This window comes from Sceloporus undulatus, chromosome 2 (genome assembly GCF_019175285.1).
Source record: "Sceloporus undulatus isolate JIND9_A2432 ecotype Alabama chromosome 2, SceUnd_v1.1, whole genome shotgun sequence".
In the NCBI taxonomy this organism is placed as follows: Eukaryota; Metazoa; Chordata; class Lepidosauria; order Squamata; family Phrynosomatidae; genus Sceloporus; species Sceloporus undulatus.
In genome coordinates, this window is record NC_056523.1 from 158253637 (window position 1) to 158280839 (window position 27203).

Consider the following 27203-nt stretch of genomic DNA (forward strand, 5'->3'; position numbering starts at 1 on the left):
ACCTCTATTGGATGTAGCTCTTTGGGCTAGTTAATGCTTTCAAATATTTTTCACAGACAATTCCACACAGACCTTATTGTAGTAATCCAAATGAAATGTAACTAAAGCATAGAAGTCAGATCAGACATATCTAGAAATGGGCACAGCTGGCACATTAACTTTAACTATGCAAATATACTCCTAGCCATCACTGAAACCTAAGCATCCAGCCTCAGTCTTGAAATCAGGTGTAAAATCAAACTGCAAATCCACTGACAAGGGCAGCACAGAATGGATCTCTATTTTTTGATCTGTTTTTCAAGTGACCAGGAGTCACTTAGTTAGTCTTCCCTCATCCAGGCCATGGATGACAGCCACTAGTTTAGAACCCTAACAACTTGTCTGGAGTTCAGTGAAAAGAAAACAGAGTTGTGTGTTACTATGATATTGGTTGCACTGAACCCTCAAACTCTGGACAGTCTCGTCCAGAGGTTTCATATACTGTATATTTTAAACAGCATGAGGGATGGCAGAACAATGAAGACTCTACAAGTCACAGCCCAAGAAGCTGAACAGGAATCATCCAGCATCACTTTCTGGACTCAACTCTCCAGAAAGAAAGAGACTCACTAGAAAATCATCCCTGTAAGCCCCAGACCACAGAGGCAGCTAAGAACAGTTTCAAGGCTGATCGTATTGAAAAATGATGAGAGATTCAGCAGAACTAACAGTGGCACATTTCCCCATCCAGTTCCCAGCTTAAGTCATCCACCAACCAAACCAATGCTATCTCTTTTCCATGAAAATATATTGAAATAGATCTAGGCAATTCATCCCATCCAGAAATCCCTGGAGTTAAAATACTGTTACATACTCTGCTGTCTTTCCTAGAAATAATACATTGGGTACTTGCCGATTATCCAGATTTGAGGGACCCAGGGAAAACGTTTTCAGTAGATGTCTTATAACTGTCTCCTTGGCATGATGGGATCCTGTCTTGCTGTAAGGAGGCACTAATCTATTTATTCTTGCCTTTTTTAATTAAAAAAAATATTCTGGCCTTTTTAATAATCCAGAAGCGACAGTAGCTAACACACATGTCCACTTTAGCCTCTCCAAGCATCCAGTCTACATGCTTTTGGCTGTACAATTTTAAAAATATTTATCAACACTCAACAAGAAGGGACTACAGTTAAACACAATGGACTTGTATCACTTATAGCATCCAAGTCAGAACGGATCCAAGCAATTTCATCAGCAAAGCACTGGGTGAATTGTTTACAGCAAGCTGTTGAGTGATCTCAATTCTCATCTCAAAGGCCAGGTTTTAAGAGGCCCCTAACCATTCAAAATAAATTGGCTGGACGGCTCTGTGCAGATGCAATGGAAGCAAAAACAGAAACAAAACCTTCCCACACTGCCACTGACTAGATGTTCAAACAGGCTCTGGTATGTGTTAAGTGAGACTTGCTCTGAGTTTTCTGTCAATGTCACTTTACTCACATTGCTGTCAACTCCCTAGAAATCCAGGCGAATGGTCTGGCTCCACTGTGCAAGCAAAGATTGACCATATCACTGCCATGGCTGTTTTCCCGTTCCACAAGCCAACTAAGGCTTTAACAATGATGCTGCAGAAAAATCCCCCAAAACTTCAGTAAACCATCCAGATCCAGATCCATCCTCTTCATTCCATTCTAATTGGTCTGATACCACTGCAGAAGCTCCAAATCCAAGCAAGATGAAACCCCACTATATCATTTGTATCCAGAACTATAAAAAAATCCTTCACATCCAGATCACAATGATCCCATCCAGAACACAAAATGAAGCCCTAAGTATGGGCCTGTACAGATGAGAACTTTGCACCAGCCTGGGCCCAAACTAGGGGCTGGGACATTAGGTGGTTGTAACTGTCCTTACTCATGCTGTTGGACATACTTAGGGCGGGGCTGGACAAATTGGGAGGAAAGGCTGGTGAGTCACTGCCCCTTTCTGCCCCAGATGGAGACCACGGCAATTAAACCGTGGTTTCTTTTTAGGCCGTTTACACACTCAGCAACCCTACCGTGCACCCTGGCCTTCATCATGGTGCACGTCTGTCCATATGGGGTGCGCCGTGGTGATGTCCGCACAGTGCAGTGCCCAAACAGCACTGCGCAGATGCCATTGTGGCGCACAAGCACACTAATGGCGCCCCACGCATGGCCTAAAAAGAAACCACCATTTGGTTGCCGCGGTCTCCATCTGGGTGTCTCACCACCCCTTTCTCCCAATCTGTCCAGCCCCACCCTAAGTATGTCCAACAGCATGAGTAAAGACAGTTACAACTGGGGACAGTCCCATGGTTGTTATGGTGGGCTGGAAGTTTTAAGCCACACCCAACAGAACCATCTCCACATGGATATTAACATCCCCAAGTACAAGAGGCCAAGGAAATTCAACAACTACCAGTAACACCATTCTGGTTAGTTCAGGAAGAAAAACTGTTGAACACTGGAGTGGCTGATACACCAACAGAATTTGCTGTCCCAGCCACCTACTTTCAAATACATATGCATTGAAGACAACAGACTAAGAACAGGGCACCTAGTGAGGGATATGCAATCATGACTATCCAATAATGGGGCTGAGAAAAATTAATGTCCTTATTTTCATCCAATCAGGTCTCTGTGATACAAACCATGTCATCATACTCATTCAGGATCAAGTCCTAGATAGCTGTTATTTTATTACACATCAACCAGATATTCGCCAGCAACACTTTCAAACCAAGAGGAATCAAGTCTGTCCAGGCTATCAGAACTAATGGATACAGTAGCTTGGGGGCAAAACAACACCCTGTTGTGTTCCCCTTGTCCATTTAGATGATCAAAGAACCTTATTTATTTCATCCTTAATTTCATAAAACATGCATCAGCTCATAAAAACTAATTTTGATTTATGCCAAATATACAGTCTTCAAATGCTGAGGAACGAGTGTATAGCCTCACAAAATTATTTGATCTCAACCTGCCAACAACAGTTGTAAGTTTCTCTTTAATAAGAATGTGTTCACTGTTTTCTATATTTTGCATATTCTGGACAATATTAAGCAAAAGAAGTTCTGTAGATTGAAATTCTTCTTCAATAGTGTCACTGGGCCTAGCTTTGAAGTAGAGAGCACATTGCTATCCCCAATTTTATCATTGCTCCCACCAGCTACTTGAATCTTTCCTACATCACAGGAACACAATTTATCTGGTCCTGCAGATGTCTGCTGAAAAGTGCCATACTGAGGTAGGAGCTGATGCACCCAGACTTGGCAGCAGAGAGCTGCCATTTTACATCCCTGAAGTAAAGTTCTCCTCATGATGTTGTCATACTGATTGCACTGGGTGAAGGGGATTTAAAATAGTGACTGCCAGCTACAAAGTCTGCTGCTAATTGGGATTAAATACAGATCTTGGTGGATTGGGAGGGGCATGTGAATGACTGGTGGGGTTGCCATAAGTCAAGGAGCCCAGGGACTGGCCACTGCTGATCACTCATACATTCTTTCCTGACTACACATGATAAAAGTAGTTTACTCAGTCTGTTAGCATCCTGAAATAAGAGCTGAACTCCAGCAGGAAAGAGAAGAAATATTAGACTCTGCCTTAGGTGTCTGCTGTTTTAAATCCTCAAAATCCAATGTGTGGCATGACATCATCCTATTGGACACTGCAGTATGAGGGGTGAATTATCTTAACTTTTTACTATGCAGGTTCTCATTCTTTCTCTTCAAAACTAAAGGATATCAATATCTGACCCAATATATCCCTTTGAAGATCTTTTTAAAAATCTTCTCAATGTTAATATCCTGTAAGGGAGTTAAACAAATAGAGGAAACTGTTAGTTTTTGCTTATCCACCAATCAGATTCAACAGATATATTTTCTATCATTTATACATTCCTTCCTATCTTAGGCTACATTCTAACCATGTTTATTGGAAATCAGATTTACTTAAAAACAAACATGCACGGTTCTGGCTTTTAGACAAATATTATTACTTACTCATATCACAACTCTTCTCTTGTGACAAAATGCATTTAAGTTAATGGTTAACTGTAGTTCACATTGCTAATAATAAATTGTAACACTATCAATTAGTGTATTGCAGGTAAAGCATTGTGGGCAGCAGATGGTTTCATAATCACAACCTTAGCCCTGCATTTCTCCTACAAGAGGGTCATCAGGGATAGAATAAAATTTGGCCAAAAGGATATTTTAAATAAGTTAGAACTATCCAACTCTTGGATTTACCAGAAAAAGACGCTATTTCAGTTTTCTCTCCTGATCATAAAATGCTCATCACTTTTTAAAAAAATTTATATATCGCTATTCCAAAGATCATAGCGGTGAACAGCAAGTAAGCTAATTAGCAAGTAAGCTAATTTGCCCCCAACAGTCTGGGTACTCATTTTAGCGACCTCGGAAGGATGCAAGCCTGAGTCGAGCTTGGGCCCTTTTGCTGGTCTTGAACTCGCAACCTTGTGGTTTTGAGTGAATGGCTGCAGTACTTTAAGCAGAATGTTCTCATTGTACTGATTGCCAATCTCTTTCTGAGGATATATTTAAAATATTAAACAATAGCAGAAATTTTAGATAACTTAAAAGGAGAAAATTTGACAAAAATCAAATATGCCTATACCAGGAGAGCCCGGAGAATAGTTTGTACTCTATAAGGATTATTTGTATTAATCAAGAAGTGAAAATGAAGTTTTAAATTTTTTTAATACTAGTTGTTCTAAATTCTTACTAAATGGAATACCCACAAATGTTTTTTAAACACAGAGAGGTATCCATCACTTCTAGAGATCAAAGCTACCTGTAAAAATTGAATTAAGAGCAATATGTTGTTATGTCTGTTATAATTAAAATTAATAGCAACAGTTAAATTTGACAGGTAGGCAAATAACTTAACTTCCAATATTTTAAACCTCACTTTCTCCTCCTAGAGTGCTATACCTCCCAGTTACTCAACAAGAACCTAACAGGACATGATCATCCATCCTAAATGTGCTGATGGCTGAGTGACGCTACAAGCAAACTGAGATCAGAGAAAAGTTGGCTGTGCTTCTCAAGTGTGACATGTAATTACCTGGTGGGACCCGGCCTCCTGTCTTTGGATGCATTTTTTGCTGAACTTCCGTGAGCTGAATACAGACAGATGAAGGTGAGGTGATGAATCACCAGTTGACCAGAAACCAAAGTTGATTGCTGCATCCCCTTATAGGATGGTTCTAACACCAACCAATCTTTAGAGCAACTACTACTTGCTAGAGACAGAACTAGGAGGAACAGAAGGTTCTCCATATCTCCACTCCTCAGATCTGGAGGCAACCAGAAAATCAGTTCTTCAAGATGACAGGGAATACCAAGGAGCTCTTGGGAGAGAACTGGTGCGGCTCTTCAGTTCTTCAGTCATGCTGAATAGCAAAGTGTACAAGTGTTTGAACTGAAAGCTCATATGACTATATACATGTCTTTTAACACTGAATGGTTTTTAACATTCAGTGTCTTTTAACACTGAACGCTTGGAACTCAAAACAACATGGTACGTTAAAATATAGCTTCAAAATCTGAGAAGGGCAAAATAAGAACATACCAGATATGTAAGAGCGTCCATTGCAGTCTTCTATATCCATCTTTCAGATACCCTGCTAAAAAAGAAGAGACAGATGCCTGTCAGAAGTACAGATATAAAATTGAGTGGAAGGCATTTTGCAGGATATGCCTTCCTCCAGTTGCATGATGGTGCAACACTGTCCTAATGAATCAAAACAAGCTAAGCTATTTCAACCAGTCCTGTGGTACCTAAAAGACTAACACATTTGTTAATGTATTAATATTGTCAGTACTTTGCCTCTGATCCTAGTGTCTACAGTTTTACTTTTAATCACGCACCCTGTATATATACCTGAAATACTGGGCAATACTTCATGCATTGGTCAAGTAGGCTGCAATCTGTGTGCATTCATGTCACAAGAGATGTGTTTAATATGCCACAGGGTTTTTCTGTTTTTGCTGTAACATACTAACCTGACTGCTTCTTTGGAAATTAAATAATTTCACCTGTGTTAACATTTTCAGGACTAGAGCCACAGAATCAGTTTAGCTGCGGATGCCAATGTGGACCTATTTTTAATAACAATAGGAGGAAAAGCCTTTAAAAACCATATTTCCATTTTTTGCTAAAATAAGTTTTTAGTAACTTCCAACTGGAGTTTACAATAACATAGTAAACTCCAAATGGTAATCTGGGAGCTAAAGTCTCCTAAACTGTATTTTGCCAACACAGGAAAAGAAAATCTACTTTTGTATTGGAAATAAAAGACTCAACATATATTTTGGTTAGAAACCTACAAATAGTGGGAACAATAACATTTCAGCATTTTTTTCATCCCTATGTTCAGCTGTCCTGTATACAAGGAAGAAGGCTGTCAAGTGCTGTTAGTTCACTCCCCCCCCACCAAAAAAAAAAAGGAAAAAGAAAAAAAAGAAGCTAAACAATATTTCAAAAGGTTAGAAAGAAGGAGCAGCTGTCAGTCTTACATTTGATGAGGCAAGACTAGATTCATTCTTCACTGGTCTAGAACACAAGTGGCCACAGGCCACTGCTAATTTTGAATCCTTCCATGGCAAAGAACAGTAACACTTGTCCAGTGCAATTCATTTTCAACAAAACAGACGCTTTGCTGTCACCCAATCTTGAATCAAGTTTGAACAAGAAAGTGATGCTGCTACACAGAAGATACCCCAAGCAGATAATAATAAGCAGGGATGGGATGTAGAGAGTCGGGGAGCAACCATTGGAGTCATTCTGGGGAGAGAGAGATATGGAGGGAGGAGACAATTAAAATACCAAGGAAGAGGGGAGACAAGAGGGTGCTTGTGGTCCCCAAGCTGTCTCCCAGCCCACATAGTGTGGATAGCCTTGGTGACAGCTCCACTCCCCGGGATGAAAATGCTACAGAGACCTGGTTGGATGAGGTTGTGTGTGTTAATCTCTCTCAGCTTTGCCCATCAGGTTTCTCTGTGAAGCAGCAAAACATGGGGGGGGGAGTTACAGTGGTCTATCATGAATTCATCCCCCTGACCAGATACCCCCCTGCACAGTCTACAGATTTTGAGTGTGTGTACCTAAAGGTGGATAGCTGGGACGGAATAGGGATTCTGTTGGTGAACTGCCCACCCCACCGCACAACAGCCTCCCTTCCTGAGCTGGCCGGGGTGGTCTTGGTGTTGGAGTCTCCTCATCTATTAGTGCTGAGGGACGTCAACATCCATGCTGAGACTGTCCTTTCAGGAGTAGCTCAAGACTTCCTGGCCTCCATGACAACAATGGGTCTGTCCCAAGTGGCATCTGGCTCTACTCATGGTGGTGGGCACACTCTGGAGTTTGTTTTCTGTGCTGAGTGGGGTGATGATGATGTTGGTGTGGAAGAACTCTCCACAATTCTGTTGTCATGGACAGATCATCATCTGATCAGGTCTAGACTCACTGGGACTCAGAACCTCTGCAGATGTAGGTGACCGATTAGGATAGTCCACCCCAGGAGACTGATGGAGCTGGATGGATTCCTGAGGGCTGTTGGGGAGTTTCCTGTCACCTTGGCAGGCGATTCTGTTGAAGCTCTGGGCAACCTATGGAATGAGGAAATGGATAGGGCCATGAACACAGTAACTCCTGAGAGTCCCTTCTTACAGAATGGAGCCAAACCAGCCCCCTGGTTCTCCAAGGAACTAAGGTGATAAAGCAAGTCAGATGGAGACTAGAGCAACGTTGGTGGAAGACTAGAAGTGAAACTGACCAAACCCGGGCTAGAGCCTATTTGAAAGCTTTCTCCACATCAGTGCGGGCAGCAAAAAATTTTTTTTTGCTGCCAGCATTGCATCTGCATGAAGTAATCCAGCAGAGCTATTCCGAGTGGTCAGGGGTCTCTTAGACACTCACCTTCAAGTAGAAAATGCAGACCACTTGGAAACCCAATGTGAAGAATTTGCATGGCATTTTGCAGATAAAGTCACTCAGATCTGCTCCGATTTGGATACTACAGTTGATACAGTGCCAGTGAATGTAACCTTGTCTGTCCAACGTTAATGGATAATTTTCAACTTGTCCAGCCTGATGAAGTGGACAGGATTCTCGGAGAGGTAAAAGCCACCACATGTGTCTTGGATCCTTGTCCTTCTTGGCTTATTAAACATGTCAGAGGGGGACTGACTGAGAGGGTAAAGGAGGTAGTCAATTCCTCCCTACAACAAGGCAGAATTCCATTCTGCCTAAAGGAGGCAGTTGTGAGGCCTTTGTTAAAAAAGTCATCCCTGAATCCCACAATAATGAATAATTATTGGCCAATGTCCAATCTAACATTTTTGGTCAAGGTTTTGGAATGTGTGGTGGCTTCCCAATTCCAGGGGTTTCTGGATGAAAAGGATTATCTAGATCCATTTCAATCTGGTTTCAGGATTGGCTATGGAACAGAGACTGCCTTGGTGGATGACCTACACAGGGAACTAGACAGAGGAAGCTTGTCCCTGTTGGTTTTGCTACCAGCTTTCGATACCATCGATCATGTTATCCTTCTGGACCACCTCTCTGGGAGGGGGCTTGGAGGTACTTTTACAGTGGCTCCATTCCTTCATGGAGGGGTGAACCCAGGAGGTGGTGCTGGAGGACTCCTGCTTGACCCCCTAGCCATTAGCCTGTGGGGTCCCTCAGGGTTCTGTGTTGTCCCCTATGCTATTTAACATATACATGCAGCCACTGGGAGATGTCATCTGGAGTTTTGGGATCTGGTGTCATCAATATGCTAATGACATTCCACTGTATTACTCCTTTCCTCCTCAATCCAGATAAAACATAGGTGCTCCTTGTCAGTGGGAAGGCAAATCAAGGAAGAGGAATTCAGCCCTGCGTCCCCCTGAAGACGCAGGTTCACAGTTTGGGGGTTCTCCTGAGCTCAGCTTTGAACTTGGAGGCCCAGGTCTCTGCCGTGACCAGGAGTGTTTTTGTACATTTAAAACTTGTGCGTCAAATATGCCCATTCCTTGAGATGCCAGACCTGGTCTCAGTGGCACATGCCTTGGTTACATCCCATTTGGACTACTTTAACGCGCTCTACTGGGGCTGCCTTTGAAGAAAGTTTGGAAACTTCAGCTGGTTCAAAGAGCTGCAGCCAGGCTGCTAATGGGGGAAGGTTATAGTGATCATACAATATAGAGGAAGCAGATATGAGAATATGGAATATCTTTTTTTAAGAACTTTACTAGGAAAGAAATAAAAATTATTGGAAACCCATTTATGAAAAATAGAATAGAAATATGGTACAAACATAAAAAAGAGTTAATGAATGAAGATTCAATAATAACACCAATAATAATGGAAAAGAAATTTCCAAAGAACTTGAGAGGATTGTTAGATAAGGAATTAAAGGAAAGGAAAATAGACAGATTAGAAGACTGGATAGATGTTAGAATAGAGAAAGGAAATATAAAATAATAATAATAATAATAATAATAATAATAATAAATATTTATATCCTGCCTCTTCCGCTTTGACGATTGTAACAACAAAGTTCATACAATACACAATAATAAAAACAAGCCCCACAAGACCCCGCCCAACCTTCCCTCCCAACTATAAAATTAAACAGTAAAACATGGTTAAAAAGCATATAACAATACATCAAAAATAAAAAATAAAAATGCAAATAAGAAAAATAATAAAAGGAAAATAATAAAAGGAAGGGGATTCAAATGGTTCTGCACATTATCAATCGGGGAATATGGGAATAAAAATTTCATGGTTCCATTATATGCAAATAGAACAATGGATTAAAAACTGGAGGAAAAGGAATATAGAAAAGAAAAAGTATACACAATTTGAACAAATAATTCAGAAAGGAAGAGAAATGGAAGAAAATGAGAACATAAAAGGAATTACTAGTAAAATTTACAAATAGTTGATGGAGAATAAAGGAGAAAAAATAAAAGGAAATATTTTAAAGGGATTATGGGAAGAAGAATTAGGATATAAAATAAATGATAAGGAATAGTATAGAATTTGGGAACAAAGACACCTGAAAAATGTATCGGTTCGGATAAAATAAAATTATTATAAGTTGACTTGGAAATGGTATCTGACTCCAGTGAGACTACATAATATTAACAAGAATAATTCAAAAAAATTGTTGGAGAGGTTGTCAAGAAGTAGGGTCATATATGCATATGTGGTGGCAATGTAAATATGTATACATTTTTTGGGGAAAAGTGATATTAGAAATAGAAAATGTTATGAATATAAAAATAGAAGACCAGATATAGTTTTGTTATCGTTATATAACTCAGAGAAAAGGAAAAAAGAAGAAGAAGATTTGGTAACAAGTTTGCTTACAGCAATGAGATTAATAATAGCAAGGTGTTGGAAAACAAAAATAGATGTAGAAGTGGAGGATTGGTACAAAGAGGTATGGAAATTAGCTATTAATGATAAATTGACATGTAAACTGAAAGTAAAAAAAAGGACTATGCAAAAGAAATGACTTTGAGAGGATTTGGAAAGAATTGATTGAGAAAGTACTGAGAAAAGAAGATGGAAGATTACCTCCACAAAATGAACTGAAATTTTGGATGGAATATAAGAATGGAAATGGCTCCGGGGAAGAGGGGCAGTAAGGGGTATATAAAATAATTTGTTAAAATGTAATAGAATGTAGGGATATATTTGTATATGGAAATATTATAAAACAATTAAATAATAAAAAAAGTTGAAATCGCTGAACTGGCTGCCAGTTTGTTTCCAAGCCCAATTCAAAGTGCTGGTGATGACCTATAAAGCCCTATAAAGCTCAGGTCCAGGCTATTTGACAGACCATATCTTCCTATATGAGCCAGCCCGGACTCTGAGATCCGCAGGGGAGGAGGCCCTTCTCTCCATCACAAGCACAGTTGATGGAGACACAAGAGAGGACCTTTTCTGTAGCTGCCCCTAGACTCTGGAACTCCCTTCCCAGGAAGACCAGAATGGCCCCTTTCTTGATGGCCTTCCCCCAACAGGCAAAAATCTTCCTTTTCAAATAGGCATTCAAACCAGCAAACTTTTAAAGAACACCCTGAGATACTATATTGTTTTAATGCATTTTAGATATTTTTATCTTTTTTATTTTATTGTAGTAGTTTAATATTATTTTAATGTATTATTTTTGTATCTTTTTAATTGTATTGTTTTTAATGTTGTAAGCTGCCCTGCGTCCCAGTCCTGGGAAAAGGGTGGCATATAAATAAATATAATAAATAATAATAAATAAATATTGAACTCCAAATGCAAGACAGCAGTTTTATAGGTGAAAATGAATAATTTTGGGGCATGAGACTGAAAACTAACACACTGCGTCACTGAACAGTTTAGAAACAAGGATTTTCAACAGTCACACTAGCATAACAGTGGGGAATGCTGTATATATCCAGCTAATTAGCACCCCATGGAGTTAGTGCACATTTTATACATTCAAATGCCTTTCCCCAATTACATGTTATTTACAAAAATAAGGTAAAATAGCCACAAGTTTCACTATTTTGAAACAACAAAGCTCCCAGTAAGCTCAGAAATGAGAGTGCACTGGAAAAAGCAATCAAGAACAATGATTTCTTGATCTAAATTAGATCTTTAATCAAAACATAGATGCAGTTTGCAGAACACAAAGGAAATTAATATTTATCCCTACCTTTACAATATTCACAATATAAATAAATTAAAAATTATTATTTTTTGCTCACAAATGATTTAAATTGTGGGGAGAAATAGCAAGGGATGTAATGTCTAAAGAAATCTGAGGTACTGGTTGATGACAGAAGCGGAAATAGCTTTTGAATAATGAAGACAATGCAGTCCATTCTCCATGGCAATTGTGCATAAGACAAAGAAGTATGGTCTTCAGTTACAATACTTTTCAGTAGTGAGAGTAATTTCTTGGCATATAAGAGCATACAGGCATTAGACTAGGTTATGGGGTGAATGAATGAATGGTACTTCATTTTTGCTAAATTAAGCTCTCCCAGCTTAAGAGAAGAAGTGTTTGGGTAAGCGACAGTCTCAGGCTAGGAAAGAGGTATATCAATATAAGCATGACAGTGAAAGATGCAGCATCACATGAATTAACAGCACACTGTAAAGTTATAGAGAGAATTGAAAAGCAGAAAATCCAAATACTTTTAGTAAGTGGAAGCAAATTGATTCCATTCAGTTGTTATCTTGATCAAGAGGCAAACTAAAAACAGAATCAAACAAGCACTTGCTACACGGTGACTACTTTAGAAACTTCTCATTTCTAACTGTAAGGCAAGTCAATGTTCTGGTACAAACCAAACATTAGCAACTGTACAGTTACATTTCAGTTTGTCTATAGTTCTTGAAAAAGTGATTGGTCCCATATTGCCATGTAGGAAGTTTTAAACAAACCAGTATGGAGTTAAGTGATCCCACCTCAAAAATGAGCCAGGGAAGAACTTCCCTTCCACAGAAGTCCAGCCACCACGGGCCCCAATACAGTTACAAAGAGAGCAAATAAACAATCAATATGTGCTCTTCGGAGGTATACACAATTAACAAAGAATGTATGAAATCTTCCACAACCCAGCCCACATCAGAATTTGTCTGAGTGTTGTACAGGTAAGAAAAAGAAATTAACAATACACCTGTATCTTTCAGCATTCACTGGAACCCACCTAACCATATGCCCACTCACATACTGAACAGAGGGATAAGGAAGTCTGATCCATATTCACACACAACCATAATGACCCCTGTATCCACTGGATCCAGTAAACCGTGGTTTCATTTACCCATGTCCAAAAAATATGTTTTTTCTAGGAATCTCTAGGTCCTCCACTGAGGCTCTATGGTCATCTTTCTCCAGGAGTAATTCATTTCAATTGGGTTCACTAATCACCTGCAGTTCTGCATTTTCACAGTAAATCCAGGAACGTATCCCCCACGGATAAAAGGATCGTCTGTACAGTATATGCTTTTTCCCCCTTGTCTTTGGGCACACAGGGTCTAGTCCCTAATATCCACACAAGCACTTAAGCAATACATTATCAGCAATGCCTCTTTCCTTGCCAAGGTCCTTCTAAGTTTGTTCACAGTCAAGCCACATTCAAGAATGGCCCTTTCCGAAGTTAATTATAAGTTTTTTTGTTGCAGGTCCTTCCTTTGAATTACTTCAGATAATGTTATAGACTTTTTTTTTTACTGACTGCCTTCTCTTGAACACAGCTGATGAACAGAGACTTTAGCCTCTTACTGACCTCTCAAACATCATTTTACTCTTGTTTTGAAATAGTAATAAAAAAAAGAATGAGAGGGAACATATAGTTAAAATTTTCTCTTCTTAAAGTAATAGAAACAAATATTGGAAACAAGAAATGCTACTGAAGAAATCTTTGAGGGGTGATTTATTACTAATTCCCCCTTCATAATCAAAAGGAACTATAAAATAACCAGGACCCCCAGCAGGAAAACTTTAATTAAAAGCACAGTAGTCCACACTGGACAACATTTTTAAATTGCTAATACACACACAGTCCCCCCCCCAATTCAGCATGGAACCACCTAAATTTTACAATATCATTTTCTAGAGTCTAGGGTCTAGATGACTGATTTCTAGAGAAAATCACTACTGTGAAAACAGTTTGAACTGTTCATTCACTTTAATCCTTGGTTTACTTATGGGTCTGCATATATTTATTACATTGTGGCAGCTAGGATCTATAATCAAAGTCCACCCTTTTCTGCTCGTTGCCCATTTTAGATCTTTTAAAAATACTATTTACTGACTGACTGACTGGTTTAAGTAATCAATGTCAAAACTGAACAAAGAAAGAACCTAGGAGCTCTGCCAATCTACTGGATCTTATGATTTACTTTTAGATATAATCTCAGTCTGAGAAGGCCCCACATGGAAGAGATATGTGTGGGAATGATGTTGGCAAATGGTAGGATTGATGACATTGATCATTCAAGTGCTGTCCCTAGATAACTGGAATTAGGCATCCAGAGCACCCAAGCACTGACTCATTCTCCTTCCTTCTTGGAAACCTAAAACTTACTACAGCCTTCCCTCCATATCTGCAGACTTGGGATTCACAAATTTGGTTATTCGTGATTTCATCGTGAGCCCTGCCTGCCTCTCCCCCTGCTTGGGACAGCTGGCAGCAGTTATCCCAGGCAGGGAGAAGGTGGGGGGAGTCGGCGCTGTTCGTGAATTTTCCATATTGGTAGGGGTCTTGTTCCCCAAATCCCCACGAATATTCTCTGAAAACAGAAGTACAGCTTTTCATATCCATCCACAAACATCATTACCCCACAAGCTTTATTATTAGTGCATTTGCCCACTCATAATTTGTATGTCATGTGTATATCATTAGCCTAACAGCAAAAAACATGTGTGTTCACTTTATAAAATACTGGTTATATTTATATCCTGCAATTCTTTGTGATAAACATGTGATGTACTGTACACAGATTTCCCAGGCAATTTTGAATCAAGACACAAACTGGACTTACTTAGCTTCAGCAGGTTGCACCTTCAGAACAAGCCCTGGGAATAACACAGGACTCGTATCTTTGAGTTCCAATCATGTATGTGGAATCCCTTGAACATTCACTGCAGTGTTGTAGCTAGAAGATGCCATTGAAAGAACAAAAGTAGTCCTTAGTAATGATTCATAAACTTTGGTGCACAAGGTGTTTTGGACTTCAGCTCCCAGAAGCTCCAGCAAGCTTGGCCAACAGTGAGAAATTATAGGAGCTGAAGTCCAAAACATCTGAAGGACCAAGGTTTGAGAAGTTTGAGAATGCAAGTTAACCAGTCTACCACATGAAATGGGACCTTTCTGCACTAGAACACCATGCTGGTGAACTCTTACAGTCATAAATAAGTTTAGCAAAATTAGGTAAACCTCTTACCCAATACACTCTGCAGCCCCATCAAATTCCACCCTTATGGAATTTAGTCAACCTATGGACTGCAACACTTTCTAAACTACACAAAAGCTAATCTAGAACTTTAAAGAAACCCCATACATTTCAATAAATTCACACCATTATGAAATCCTGGATGTAAATACAGTCCGTCCTCGCCTTATGCGGGGGATCCGTGGTGGCGCAGTGGTTAAATGCCTGTACTGCAGCCATTCACTCGAAACCACAAGGTTGCGAGTTCAAGACCAGCAAAAGGGCCCAAGCTCGACTCAGGCTTGCATCCTTCCGAGGTCGCTAAAATGAGTACCCAGACTGTTGGGGGCAAATTAGCTTACTTGCTAATAAGCTTACTTGCTGTTCACCGCTATGATCTTTGGAATAGCGGTATATAAATAAAACAAATTATTATTATTAATTAAATTATTATTAAGGCGAATTCCGCCTATGCTCGAGCCCCATTGGAAACAATGGGGCTCGTGCACGGCGGCGCGGTGGCACGGGGCGCAACGGGCGCGTGCCCCCATTCAATTGAATGGGACGTGCCACCCCTTCCGCCCCGCAGCTTGAGCGCATATGCTCAAGGCCGCGTATGGCGCGCCTACGTATGGCACGGTCGCGCTGTATGTACAATGTGCTCTTGCATAGCAGACTACAAGACTGTGAACAAACTGAACCTCTATGGGACACAAGTTAGTCCAATAGGAAGTATATGTCTGTACTCTGCTTTGCTGTAGCTATGCAACTGCAGGAGTCAAAATACTGTGCAAACATTCCAGAGTGGATGAAAGTACCTTTAGGGAAAATCCACTGTTCACTGAGAATAATTTCTCCTTAGCTGAAAGCTGTTCTTGCAAACTAGCTGGCTTCCACACTTTAGCCAGCAGGAACACTTCCAGGTCATCCAAACTGAACATAAAATGTAGTCTCACAGTGAAATGACCTCAGAGTATGTTCCCCCCAAAATTGCAGTGGTAAAGTTAGATAGCTTTTCTTATCAGTTCTTTTTTCTGCTTCATACGCTATTCACTATGTTACTCAGAACTGTGGATAGCAGTCAGACAAAAGAAATCCTGCTGAGAGAACACCCCTGCATAGAAGGAGATAAATTTCTATATTGTACAGTTTCCTCCATTTCAGGGCCATACTGCTAGAAAGGTCAGCCACAAACAGGCACTACATGGGATTTTTAGGAAAGCCTATTAGGAGATGTATTTAGTACAAGTGATCAGTAAAGTGGGGACAGAAGTAAACTCAAATATCTGTAAGTGTTATACTTTCAAAATATTACATTTGCTCACCTGTAGCAAACCTGTAATGTAACAAAAAATTGATAACCAAAATGTTTAAATTACCAGCTCAGTTGAGCTCTGAAAAGTTACTTTGCGGCCATGGCGACTGGGCATACTGGGAGATGTGGTTCCAAACTGGAGGTAGTGCTTTATCTAAATCAATACTAAGAGCATCAACAACTACTGTGTTTCAAAAAGGCTCTATCATGTATTACAGTTATTTTCCATCTCCCAACATACTGCATCTACATTTTAAATGGATTAATTTGTAGCAGAAAATACTGTATATACTCATGTATAAGTCTAGAAATGTAAATCAAAAAATTGACCCAAAAAACCTAGGTCGACTTATCCACGAGTCAAAGTAAGTACCGTACTTTAACTATCATTTAAAAAAGGAACCAATCTCCTGGTGAAAGGCAGGAGTATTATCTGCCCTGGAATCACGGAAACCCCTCTATTGTCTTATCCATCCAGCCCTTAGTATGAGCACAAATAGTTATGCCTGCTGAAATTTTGTAAGTTCTTTGGCATTGTTTTCCTTTACTTCATCCTTTACATCCTTTGTTAGATGCCCCTAAGTTTTATCCTTGACTTATCCATGGGTCATATCAAAATCCATAATTTGGTTTCAAAACCTGCCCTCAACTTATACATGAGGTCAACTTATAGTCAAGTATATACGGTACCTTGATTAACATGGCTCAAGGAATCCTTGTAAGAAAATCCTCCTTCATTTGTTGCATATTTACTTTGACTTCAACAACAAAAATATAGTCTCTTTACCACAGTTCTTTTGATAAGCTGAGACCAATGCTATATTTCAATATGAAGATAACAAGATAAATGCAAGCTGATATGTTGTTTGTAGAGTGATATATTTGGATAGTGAAAACTGCTGCTGGGATTCTGTAAGATAATGCTGTGCTTCTTCAGCTTAGCTGCAACTGGGTTCATCAGTGTCCACAATGCAGAAAAGTGGAAGACAGATAACAACAGCAACAACAACATTTTTTTCTATCCTGCCTTTTCCCGTTTAGGACCCAAAGTGGCTTACAACAAATTAATAATGTATCATTAAAAATCCACATGATACAGTTAGATATGTTTGTAGTAAGGAAAATAAAAGGCATCTTAACAGAGGATACAGCCTCACACTCAAGAGAAAATATACATTTTATAATTAAAAATGAATTTTAGAGATTAAAAATGTATAACAAAAAATAAAAGAAAAACTATGAACAGAAATTAAAATTCAGCCCTAATAGTATTTAGCCTGCATAAGAGGAGTTGCCTTTTTTCTGAGGTCCATGAGTGTCCACATGCTTTGTAGACCTTCATAGCAAAACACAGCACCATTACAGTAGTCTCAGGGAGGGTGAAATCTACACAGCTTTGGGATTCAAAACCTAGAATGTAGCAAAGCTTCAAGACTTCACATACTGCAAGAGAGAAATAGGGCCAGTGTCTAGAATCCCCTCCAGGCTGAGAATTAAGAACATTAGCACACAGAAAGTAGAACACGGTGGCTTCAGAAGCCCTTGAAGTTTCTTTCACTTTTGAAATAAGGGCTTTCTTTCCCCCAAGTGACAAAACTTAGAGAGCAAACCCTTCAGAAGTAGTCCAATTATTTTATATATACACACACACATATACAACCCACAACCTCTACATGATGCTGCTTATGTGCATCCTTTGTGAAAGAAAGAAAGCTCAGCATTTTTTTTTTTTAGGAAGAAAACAGTAACTGAAATGTCACAGCAAAATGCAATCTAGCTGGACATTTACACATCCTCCTCTTATCGCATCCAGACTATGACCAAATCCCCAAAATGAGAATATAGACCTCTTCTTCAGCCAGCAAACAGACATACAATTGCTCCTTATGATATTCTCAATCTGTCCTTTACACAGTTCATTTTTATGTCCTACTAAGAAAGGAAGAAATGAATGGGTTGGACCCAGGTCATAATGACTCAAAGGATTACTTTCAGGCTCAAAAGCAGCCAGACAATTGTTACCAGTGTAGCAGTTTACTGGATGGTCCTCAGGTGTATTTTAAAATAGTGAGACAAGTAAATTACAAATACATGACAGAAGACAACAGGATATATAAGCAGAAGAACCATGAACTGGTAATCCTATTCACGTCAACAGGGACCATGGCCAGCTTGCAGCGGCACAGGCAGTGTGGCCCAAACCTCAGATTTAACTGAGAAACAGCACCTCACTGATACAGCAGAGGATGCCAACCAAGTGAGATTAGATTACAGTTGGATCCACAGACTGTGCATTCGACCATTCGTGGATCGTCATGCCCCATGTTATTTAAATGGTGGTGATGTGACAGTGGACAGGCTGTCACATGTCAGTGATGTTCCAGACTCATAGGACACATGCATCATTTAAACAGCATACCTCCAAAGTGACCTGAAGCAGCTTTATTTTGGTCTGTCTGTACAGGGCCTAATTTAACTTGCTTGGCATCCTCTGCTGTATGAAGCATCCTCTGCATTTTTTCACATCTGTGGGGGATCCAGAAAATGAATCCACACATATCCAAAGGGTCAGCTGTACTGGCCATCTCATATTCAAGCACACCCTACTCACACAACAGCAGCTCCATCAGGCACTCACAGGATTGCTTGCCAAGGTGAAACAATATGGTTTAGGTTGCACTTAAATGGATGGAATTCTACAAGTCCCCCTCCAGTCTCCCTCAAGGACCGTGTGGCCAACCTAAGCTGTTCTCTCTTCAACTTGGTGTTTTGCCTCTAAGACAAAACAAGCCCACTGGAGAAACATTTCCAAGTTTTTCAGTACTATCATCACCAAATACACAATTACAAGGCATTTGAAGAAATTAGAATGGAAAATGGTTAAGATGCCAATACACATTATTAACCTCTAATGAGTCCATTGACAGAGCAACCACTGCTAGAGAGTGGATATTGCTGCTAACATTACCATTTTAACATATGGGAGTAGGAAAGGTAAATCTGCAGAGTGAAAAGTATAAAACTGGGTGGTCTTTATTAGTCTGAAATAGGTTTATGCTGCTGTAAAGTCAGGGAAGCTTAAAACAAAGATAAAATTTGAAAATGTGTACAGTAAATTTCAGAAATACATATGAACAGCATAAAAATTATATCCGTGATAAAACAAACTGAGTGCTAAAACAGATTATATAACGGCTGAAAAAAAAAACCCCAAATGACATCCAATGGCCTGATTCCCACTACCTTTTAAACTGGATCGCAAATCCGTTTGAACTGGTTCAAATGAACTTAGAATCATAGAATCATAGTTGGAAGAGACAGCAAGGGCCATCCTGTCCAACCCCCTGCCATGCAGGAAATCTAAATCAAAGCATCCCCAACAGATGGCCATCCAGCCTCTACTTAAAGACCTCCAAGGAAGGAGACTCCACTACACTCCAAAGGAGTTTGTTCTACTGTCAAACAGCCCTTACTGTCAGGAAGTTCTTCCTAATGTTGAGGTGGAATCTCTTTTCCTGTAGTTTGCATCCATTGTTCCGCGTTCTAGTCTCTGGAGCAGCAGAAAACAAGCTAGCTCCCTCCTTAATATGACATCAAGTATTTAAACAGGGCTATCATATCACCTCTTAACCTTCTCTTCTCCAGGCTAAACATCACCAGCTCCTTAAATCGTTCCTCATAGGGTATGGTTTCCAGACCCTTCACCATTTTAGTTGCCCTCCTTTGGACACGTTCCAGTTTTTCAACATCCTTTTTGAATTGTGGTGCCCAGAACTGGACACAATATTCCAGGTGGGGCCTGACCAAAGCTGAATATAGTGGCACTATTACTTCCATTGATCTTGATACTATACTTTTACTGATGCAGCCTAAAATTGCATTGGCCTTGTTAGCTGCCGCATCACACTGTTGACTCATGTTCAACTTGTGGTCTACTTGGACTCCCAGATCCCTTTCATACGTAGTTTCATTCAGCCATGTGTCCCCCCATCCTATCTCTGTGCATTTTATTTTTCCGCCCTAAGTGCAGTACCTTACATTTCTCCCTGTTGAAGTTCATTTTGTTAGCTGTGGCCCAACTTTCTAGTTTATTCAGGTCATTTTGAATTTTGATCCTGTCCTCTGGAGTTTTAGCTACTCCTCCTAATTTGGTGTCATCTGCAAATTTGATAAGTATGCTCCCAATTCTGTCACCCAAGTCATTGATAAAGATGTTGAATAGCACTGGGCCCAGGACAGACTCCTGTGGGACCCCAATGGTCACTTCTCTCCAGGATGAAAAAGAGCCATTGTAGAGAACCCTTTGGGTTCGGCTGGTCAACCAATTACAAATTCATGTAACAGTTAATTTGTCTAGCCCACATTTTACAAGCTTGTTTGCAAGAATGTCATGGGGAACTTTGTCAAAGGCCTTACTGAAATCAAGATATACTATATCCATAGCATTCCCTTCATCTACCAAGCTGGTACTGTAATTTTAAATTAAAAAAAAAGAGATTAGATTTAATTTTATTTATTTAATTACAGTTATGAAGTAGCAACAAAAATAATTTCATGGGTTTGGGTCACCACAACAGGAAGAACTGTATTAAAGGGTCACGGCATTAGGAAGGTTGGGAACCACTGCTCTACTATCTCTTTACTTATTCTGTCTGTGCTGAAATTCCCCTATTATTTCTTCCGCTCCATTATCCTCGTGTTGGGCACCCTTTTCCTTTTCTGAGAAGACTGAATGTGTTGAGTAATTCTGCTTTTTCTCTGTCCCCTGTTAGCATTTTGCCATCTTCTCCACGCAGTGAGCCTACCATTTCCTTCTTCTTCCTTTTGCTGCGGACATATCCATTTGGTTCCCACTGAGGGGAGGCACAGACCCATTTAACCCGCATATTTTTGACCCTGATGTTTTCAGCGTCTTTTTGGATAAATTGATTCTGCGCAAGTGTGAACCAGATGTGAATTTGAATCGATTTAGATTTGCCCTTCGGCCGGCTGGAGCGGGTCCATTTTGAACTGATTCATTCGTGAATGTGAACTACAACTGGGTTATTTTATAGGGGAAAATGTGATTGGGGCAAATGTAGTGGGAATCATGCTTCGCTGTCGAACTGATCCATCCATCTGGATTGCAAACCGCTTTTTTTGTAAGTGAGAATAAGGCCAATATTAGCATTAGGCAAGCATCTCTGAGGAAGGCATTCTATAGCCAGAATGACAGCACTGAAACGGCCCTTTTTCCAGCAGCTGCCTGCAGCACCTCATCTGGAAAATGGCCTCTGAAGATGACATTACGGTTTTGATATGTGCATATGGAGATAGGAGATCCTTCAAGTTCTCTGGAATTAAGCCACAACAGGTCAAAGACAAAACTACTGACTGGACCTTGAAATGGACTGAAAGTCTGTGGAATTGGCAAAGCAGCAGGATGCTCATGCCAACGAGGTTCAGCTAGCAAATTTGCAATTGTGTTTTCAACTGCTACCTACTGCTGAAGTTTCCAAACTCTCTCAGAGGCAGCCCTCAGCCAATATACTGCAGCATTGCCAACAGGATGTCAGCAGGGCATGAATAAGTGAAACTAAGTTACCTTTCACTAAGGTCATAGTTGTCACATCCTCCCAATCAGGTAAAAGGTGATCTCCATGGCACAAAAAGAACCTGTACCTCTAGACAAGACCAAGAAACGTTTACATATTTAGATAAATGAGTCCTTATACAGGATTCTGCTTACTCCAGAATGGAACAGTTTCTTGAGCAGTAGAAACACATAATAGTATCTCTGTCTAGCTTGAATTTCAGTTTATTTCATTCATCTATATTTATTATTACAGTGTGATTTCTACACATAAAGATTTTGAAGTACAACTTGTGTTGAAAGTTTATAAGATGTCCTCTTACTACAAAATGCCTACAGAGACAGTACTCAAGAAATGATTACTGAATTTTGTTTCACAGTGGGGCAGGAAGAAAGAAAGAGTCCAATTTTCAACTGAAGTTCACTCTATCCTACTATGAACAACTACTTTCTTTCTCATCAAAGTCTACAATCCCAGTAAGTTTCCAGAGCAGCTGAACAATCAACATAATTAAAAGGAAATACTGTAAAACATTAAAATACAGTATAAATGGATATTTAGGACACCGGGGAAGAACTCTTAGAACATCAGGGATGAATTTGTTGGAATTACACACAACGAGACTAACTTCCACTTCCCAGAAAGCCTTTACTGCAGCTGCTCCAAAACTCTGGAACAGTCTCCTGGAAAAGATCCGTCTCACTACCTCCTTGGAGGCCTTTAAAAGGGATCTCTTCTGGCGAGCTTTCTTTAAGACGTATTCTTCTACCTCTTTTGACCTAGATTGACCTCATCTGAATTTTAAAAGCATGGCAGCTCCTAAACAACAAGAACACAATTTTAATAAACTGCTTATGTTCACATTATGCTAAGTAGATCTGTGCACAAAAGCAGGAGTCTATTGCTCAAATGGAAACTGCACATGGCAATTGGTCAGTACATCCAGTGCTGATATGCATTCCTTTCCATGGGTATATGTTTTCAAATGCATCTTGAAAGCTCATTCCCATCTTTTGCATCCAACAGAACCTCTGTCCTGCACCCAATTATTACAGTCTATTGTTGCCATGTCAATAATAAGACTGTCCAGTGTGGATCATACCAACAGTATATCAACAGTATGCCAAAAATGGTATTATCTTGGCACCCTAAGCAGACATGCTGGCACCAATATTTAGGATATGCAAGCCAGCTGATTCACCAGCCCTATACAAGGACAGTATTCTAATACATCCTTCTTCCTACAAACCACAATAAATCAAGAAAATGTCCAGTTTCTGAAAAACAGAAAAGCTTAAATCCCTATGAATGTTGTAATTGTAAGTCCTGGGTTTGGGATGTCGTCATTAAAAGTGTCCATCATCTGCAATCCCAGACTATTGGACATCCTAGCTTATTCTTAAACATGACTTTCCCAGACTTTCCAGTAAATGAAAATATAGTACTCCCTTGCTATCCATAGGGAATCTGTTATGGACTTCCCAGCAAATAGCAAAAAACACTGGACCTTAAGTTCTGTTATTTTCAATGGGAGTGTAGATGCATGCACACGCAGCCATGTGCCCACACACCTATTGAAAAAAACGGGCTTGCCATCCACAGAAGCTCAGATCCAGGGGTGGCAGCTGATGAAGACGTGTTGTACTATACAAAACAGGAACAGCATAATTCTTAAAATAATTTTTAATTAAAGACAAAAGTACTTCAACAACACAGTAAGGCAAAAAGATTAGCAATGTGAATACTGTCATAATAATAATAAATAATAAATAAAATTTTTATTTATATACCGCCCTTCCAGAGATCAGGGCGGTTTACATCACAATAAAACAACACAAATCACAATAAAAACATCAGAAAAATTAAATACACATATAATATAATAAAACAGGATAAAAGCCCCATTATCATCATGCAGAATTCTAAAACACTGAAAATAAAATGGAGATAGACTAGTACTGTATGTATATCATTAGGACACAAAAGGCATCAGCAGTGGGGTAGATAGCAGTGGAGGCATAAGCCAGAGCAGCCTCAGCTGTGGCCTCACTGTCTCAACAATCTCTTCCCGTACAACCCATGCCACCAAGCAGCAATAGCAACTGTCAGGGAGTGCAGACCGCTGCCTAGTCCAGAGGTGATGCTGGGGCAGCCTTTGAGCAATAGGGTTAATGCTGCTAAATGTCACAGGAACAACAGCTGCCTTGGAAGAAAGTTTCATGGAATACAGGAAAAAGAAATGAAGTGGCCTGTAACAGTGAGGAAACATCCTGGAAGAAAGTCATTATCAGGAGCAGACCATACAGAAGAGATTCAGAACTTTTCCAATTAAGCAGTTGCTTCCTACGTCTTCATGTGGAGAGCAGCAGTAAAGATGCTCAAATAGGAAAACAGCAGTAACAGATACAGCATAAAAGGAATCTAGGTAATAAGAAGCAAAAACAGGTGCTGGTGGTTGGGGACTTGCAGCTCAGGAGTATAGAGGCACCTGTGTGCCAGCCTGACAAAATGGATTGGGAAGATGTGCTGTCTTCCTGCAGCATACATTTGGGATGTGACCGACAACTTGCCAAAACACAGATCTGTACCCCTTTCTCCATATTCATGGATGTACCAACAACACAGCCAAGAACACCTTTGAGCAGTTTACCTCTCACTATGAAGCGTTGGGCAAGAAGTTGAAGGGGCCTGAAACACATGTGACATTCTTGTCAATTCTGTCACTGAAAAATAAAGGACTAGACAAGGGCAGGAAGGTACAAAAATATATGACTGCCTATTTAGATGTTGTAGATGGGAGAAATTTGGCTTTTGGAACCATGGTCTTAGACACAGGACTACTGGCTATATAGATAGTACTTTCGGAGGAAGTGACCATAGAATGCTAGAATTCGCAATTGTGAGACAAGGCAAAGAAGAATATACTCAAACACTGACCTTAAATTTCAAGAAAGCTGATTTTAACAAGTTCAGGAAAAATTGAGTGAAATCATGGGTAGACATGCTAAAGGTAAAGGATAGTCAGCAAGGGTGGGAGTTCTTGAAGGAGCACAAGCACAAACAATCCCAGGAAAGAAGGAAAATGGGAAATCTCAAAAAAAGCCAATGTATCTGCACAGCAAACTCAAGTAGGAAGTGAAAGGAAAAAAAGAATATGTATATACAATGGAAGGATGGACAAATCACCAAGGAAGAGTACAGATGTGTAGTCCAAGCTTGCAGAAATAGCATATGGAAAGCTAAAGCTCAGAATGACTGATTTAGTAGTCTGTATAATCTTCTAAAGCCTACTTTCTACTTGCATGTGTAAAACCGGCAGGTTCTCGCAAAGCTACCATATATACTCGACTATAAATCAAGAAATTTATGTCCCAAAATAGCCCCTAAAAGTTTGGAGTAGACTTATAGAAGGGTCAACTGATCAGCAGTGCTTAGAAGGATCCCAAAGCAAGCAAGCCTGACACCCCAGTCTCCCTTGAACACCAATTCTTTCCCCTCTCCAGTCTGTTTTGCAAGGGTTGGCTTCCTAGCGAAAAAAATCCCCGTTTAAAAGCACTTGTGTCTCTCTCTGCTCCGTACGCCAAGATTTGGCTTCCTAGCGGGAAAATTCCCCATTTAAAAACACTTCTCTTTTGCTTCGTTTTGCAAGCCTTGGCTTCCCAAGGAAAAAAACTCTCAATTTAAATCCAATTGCTTCTCTTTTGCAAGACCTGGCTTCCCAAGGAAAAAACCTCTCCCATTTAAATCCACTTGTTTCCTTTCTCAATCCGATGTTAAAACCTCTCCTCCAGCACCTGGGAATCGATTGGGAGTGGTCCAGAGAAAAGGGGATGGAAGTGGTATTTCTTCCTTCTAGCCCCCTAGATTTTACCCTCGATTTATCCACAGGTCATATCAAAATCCAGGATTTTGACCCTGAAACCTTCCCTCAATTTATACATGAGGTCAACTTATACAAGAGTATACTGTATACGATAATCTTAAGCAACACTGAGATGCAAACTGTTTAGTGAGTAAAGTAAAAAAAAGTCTGTTTTGACACCAAGTTCAAACAAAGCCAGTGAACAATTTGAAACTGAAACTCCCATTCCTGTATTGGTCTCCAAAATGCTTGTTATTTTAGAACTTTTTGGACTATCTTAGAGACTGATATGTAAATGATTAAATCATCTTCATTCTTTTTCAACTTTTGTTTGCATTGCTTACCTCATTTATTAAAATCATTTTTAAATGTACAGAACAGGCAAAAGGTCATCAACATTAACATTAACCTCCAGTAAGCAAAACAATAGCCAAGCTGGTTTAGGGTGGGAGTTGTAATCCAGCACATCTGAAAGAGACACCAGGGTGGAGGAGGTGGAATTAAAGTAAAAAAGACCTAAGAAAGTAAAAGTGGGCTCTTCATCTATAAAGCAAGTACAAATTTAAACGGATGTTACAAACTTTCAGAAAAGATACCAAGAAATTAAAATTGTTTCTCAAACCAACAAGATCCTGGTAATGCACAATTTTGCCCTCATAGCTCAAATAGGTACCTGCCTTATTAAGGCAACATGCATATTTACACACTACTGCTGCTGCTACTACTTCCTCCTCACCCACCTCTCCCCATGGTTTGAGGGGGGGGGACAGCAACAGATTAAAATACAACAAATATCAGTTAAAAACACGTAATATCACTTAAAACACATAACAAGTTTAAAATAACATATGAGACTAAGAGGCAAAACAGACGGCCCTGAAGGGGTGGCATGATGCTGCCCCTGAAAGAACCGGATTGGGGCTACGGCAACCACATACCACATCCCCAATCTGGCCAGCTTCCACCCCAAATAGGAGTGGAAAAAGTCAGCTCCAATTTGGGGTGGAAAAAAGGCGCCCCTTCGCCTCTAGAGCCTGCTTTTCACCAGCATTGGGGTGAGTGGTGTCTGAATGCCACACCCCCAAGTCACCTGGAAGCCAGCCAATGTGTAATCGCTGGTGTGGTTTCCAGGTGACTTGGAGACATGGCGTGTCTAAATGCCATACCCCCAAGCTGGCTAGAAGCCGGCTCTACCGGGCTGTCTGTTTTGGCCCTTAAACATATTAAAATAGTCAATCCATAGTTAAAAATTCATGATTTAAAAATAATCTGGACTGGTCTTTAATACAATTTTAAATTCAGCATAGAAATAGTAAAGCAATTTTGAGGTTAAGTAATTCCTAAAATATAATGAATGATCCAGCTGTCATGCCATTTTTTAATACTAAATGATAGAGATGGCACACAATTCTAAAGTCAGACCTCTTGCTCTCAATCTTACACTCACACACAAAGAGGAAGATATACATACAGAACACCACAACCACAACCGCTGG

At 39.9% G+C, this 27203-nt stretch overlaps 1 protein-coding gene across 9 annotated transcripts in view; it reads right to left on the reverse strand.

Moving 5' to 3' along the window:
* IKZF4 (IKAROS family zinc finger 4) overlaps positions 1 to 27203 on the reverse strand; it is an 82520-nt gene that overhangs the window by 43186 nt on the left and 12131 nt on the right. For 3 of the 9 annotated variants that reach the window (XM_042451618.1, XM_042451626.1, XM_042451625.1), the window contains exon 2: positions 5607 to 5661. In XM_042451618.1, the coding sequence (XP_042307552.1) occupies positions 5607 to 5646 (40 nt within the window). In that variant the 5' untranslated portion in view covers positions 5647 to 5661. Of the gene's footprint in view, positions 1 to 5606; positions 6037 to 7141; positions 7700 to 27203 lie in introns of those variants that run through there. The other 6 variants (XM_042451621.1, XM_042451624.1, XM_042451620.1 and 3 more) reach the window with 5 other exon arrangements.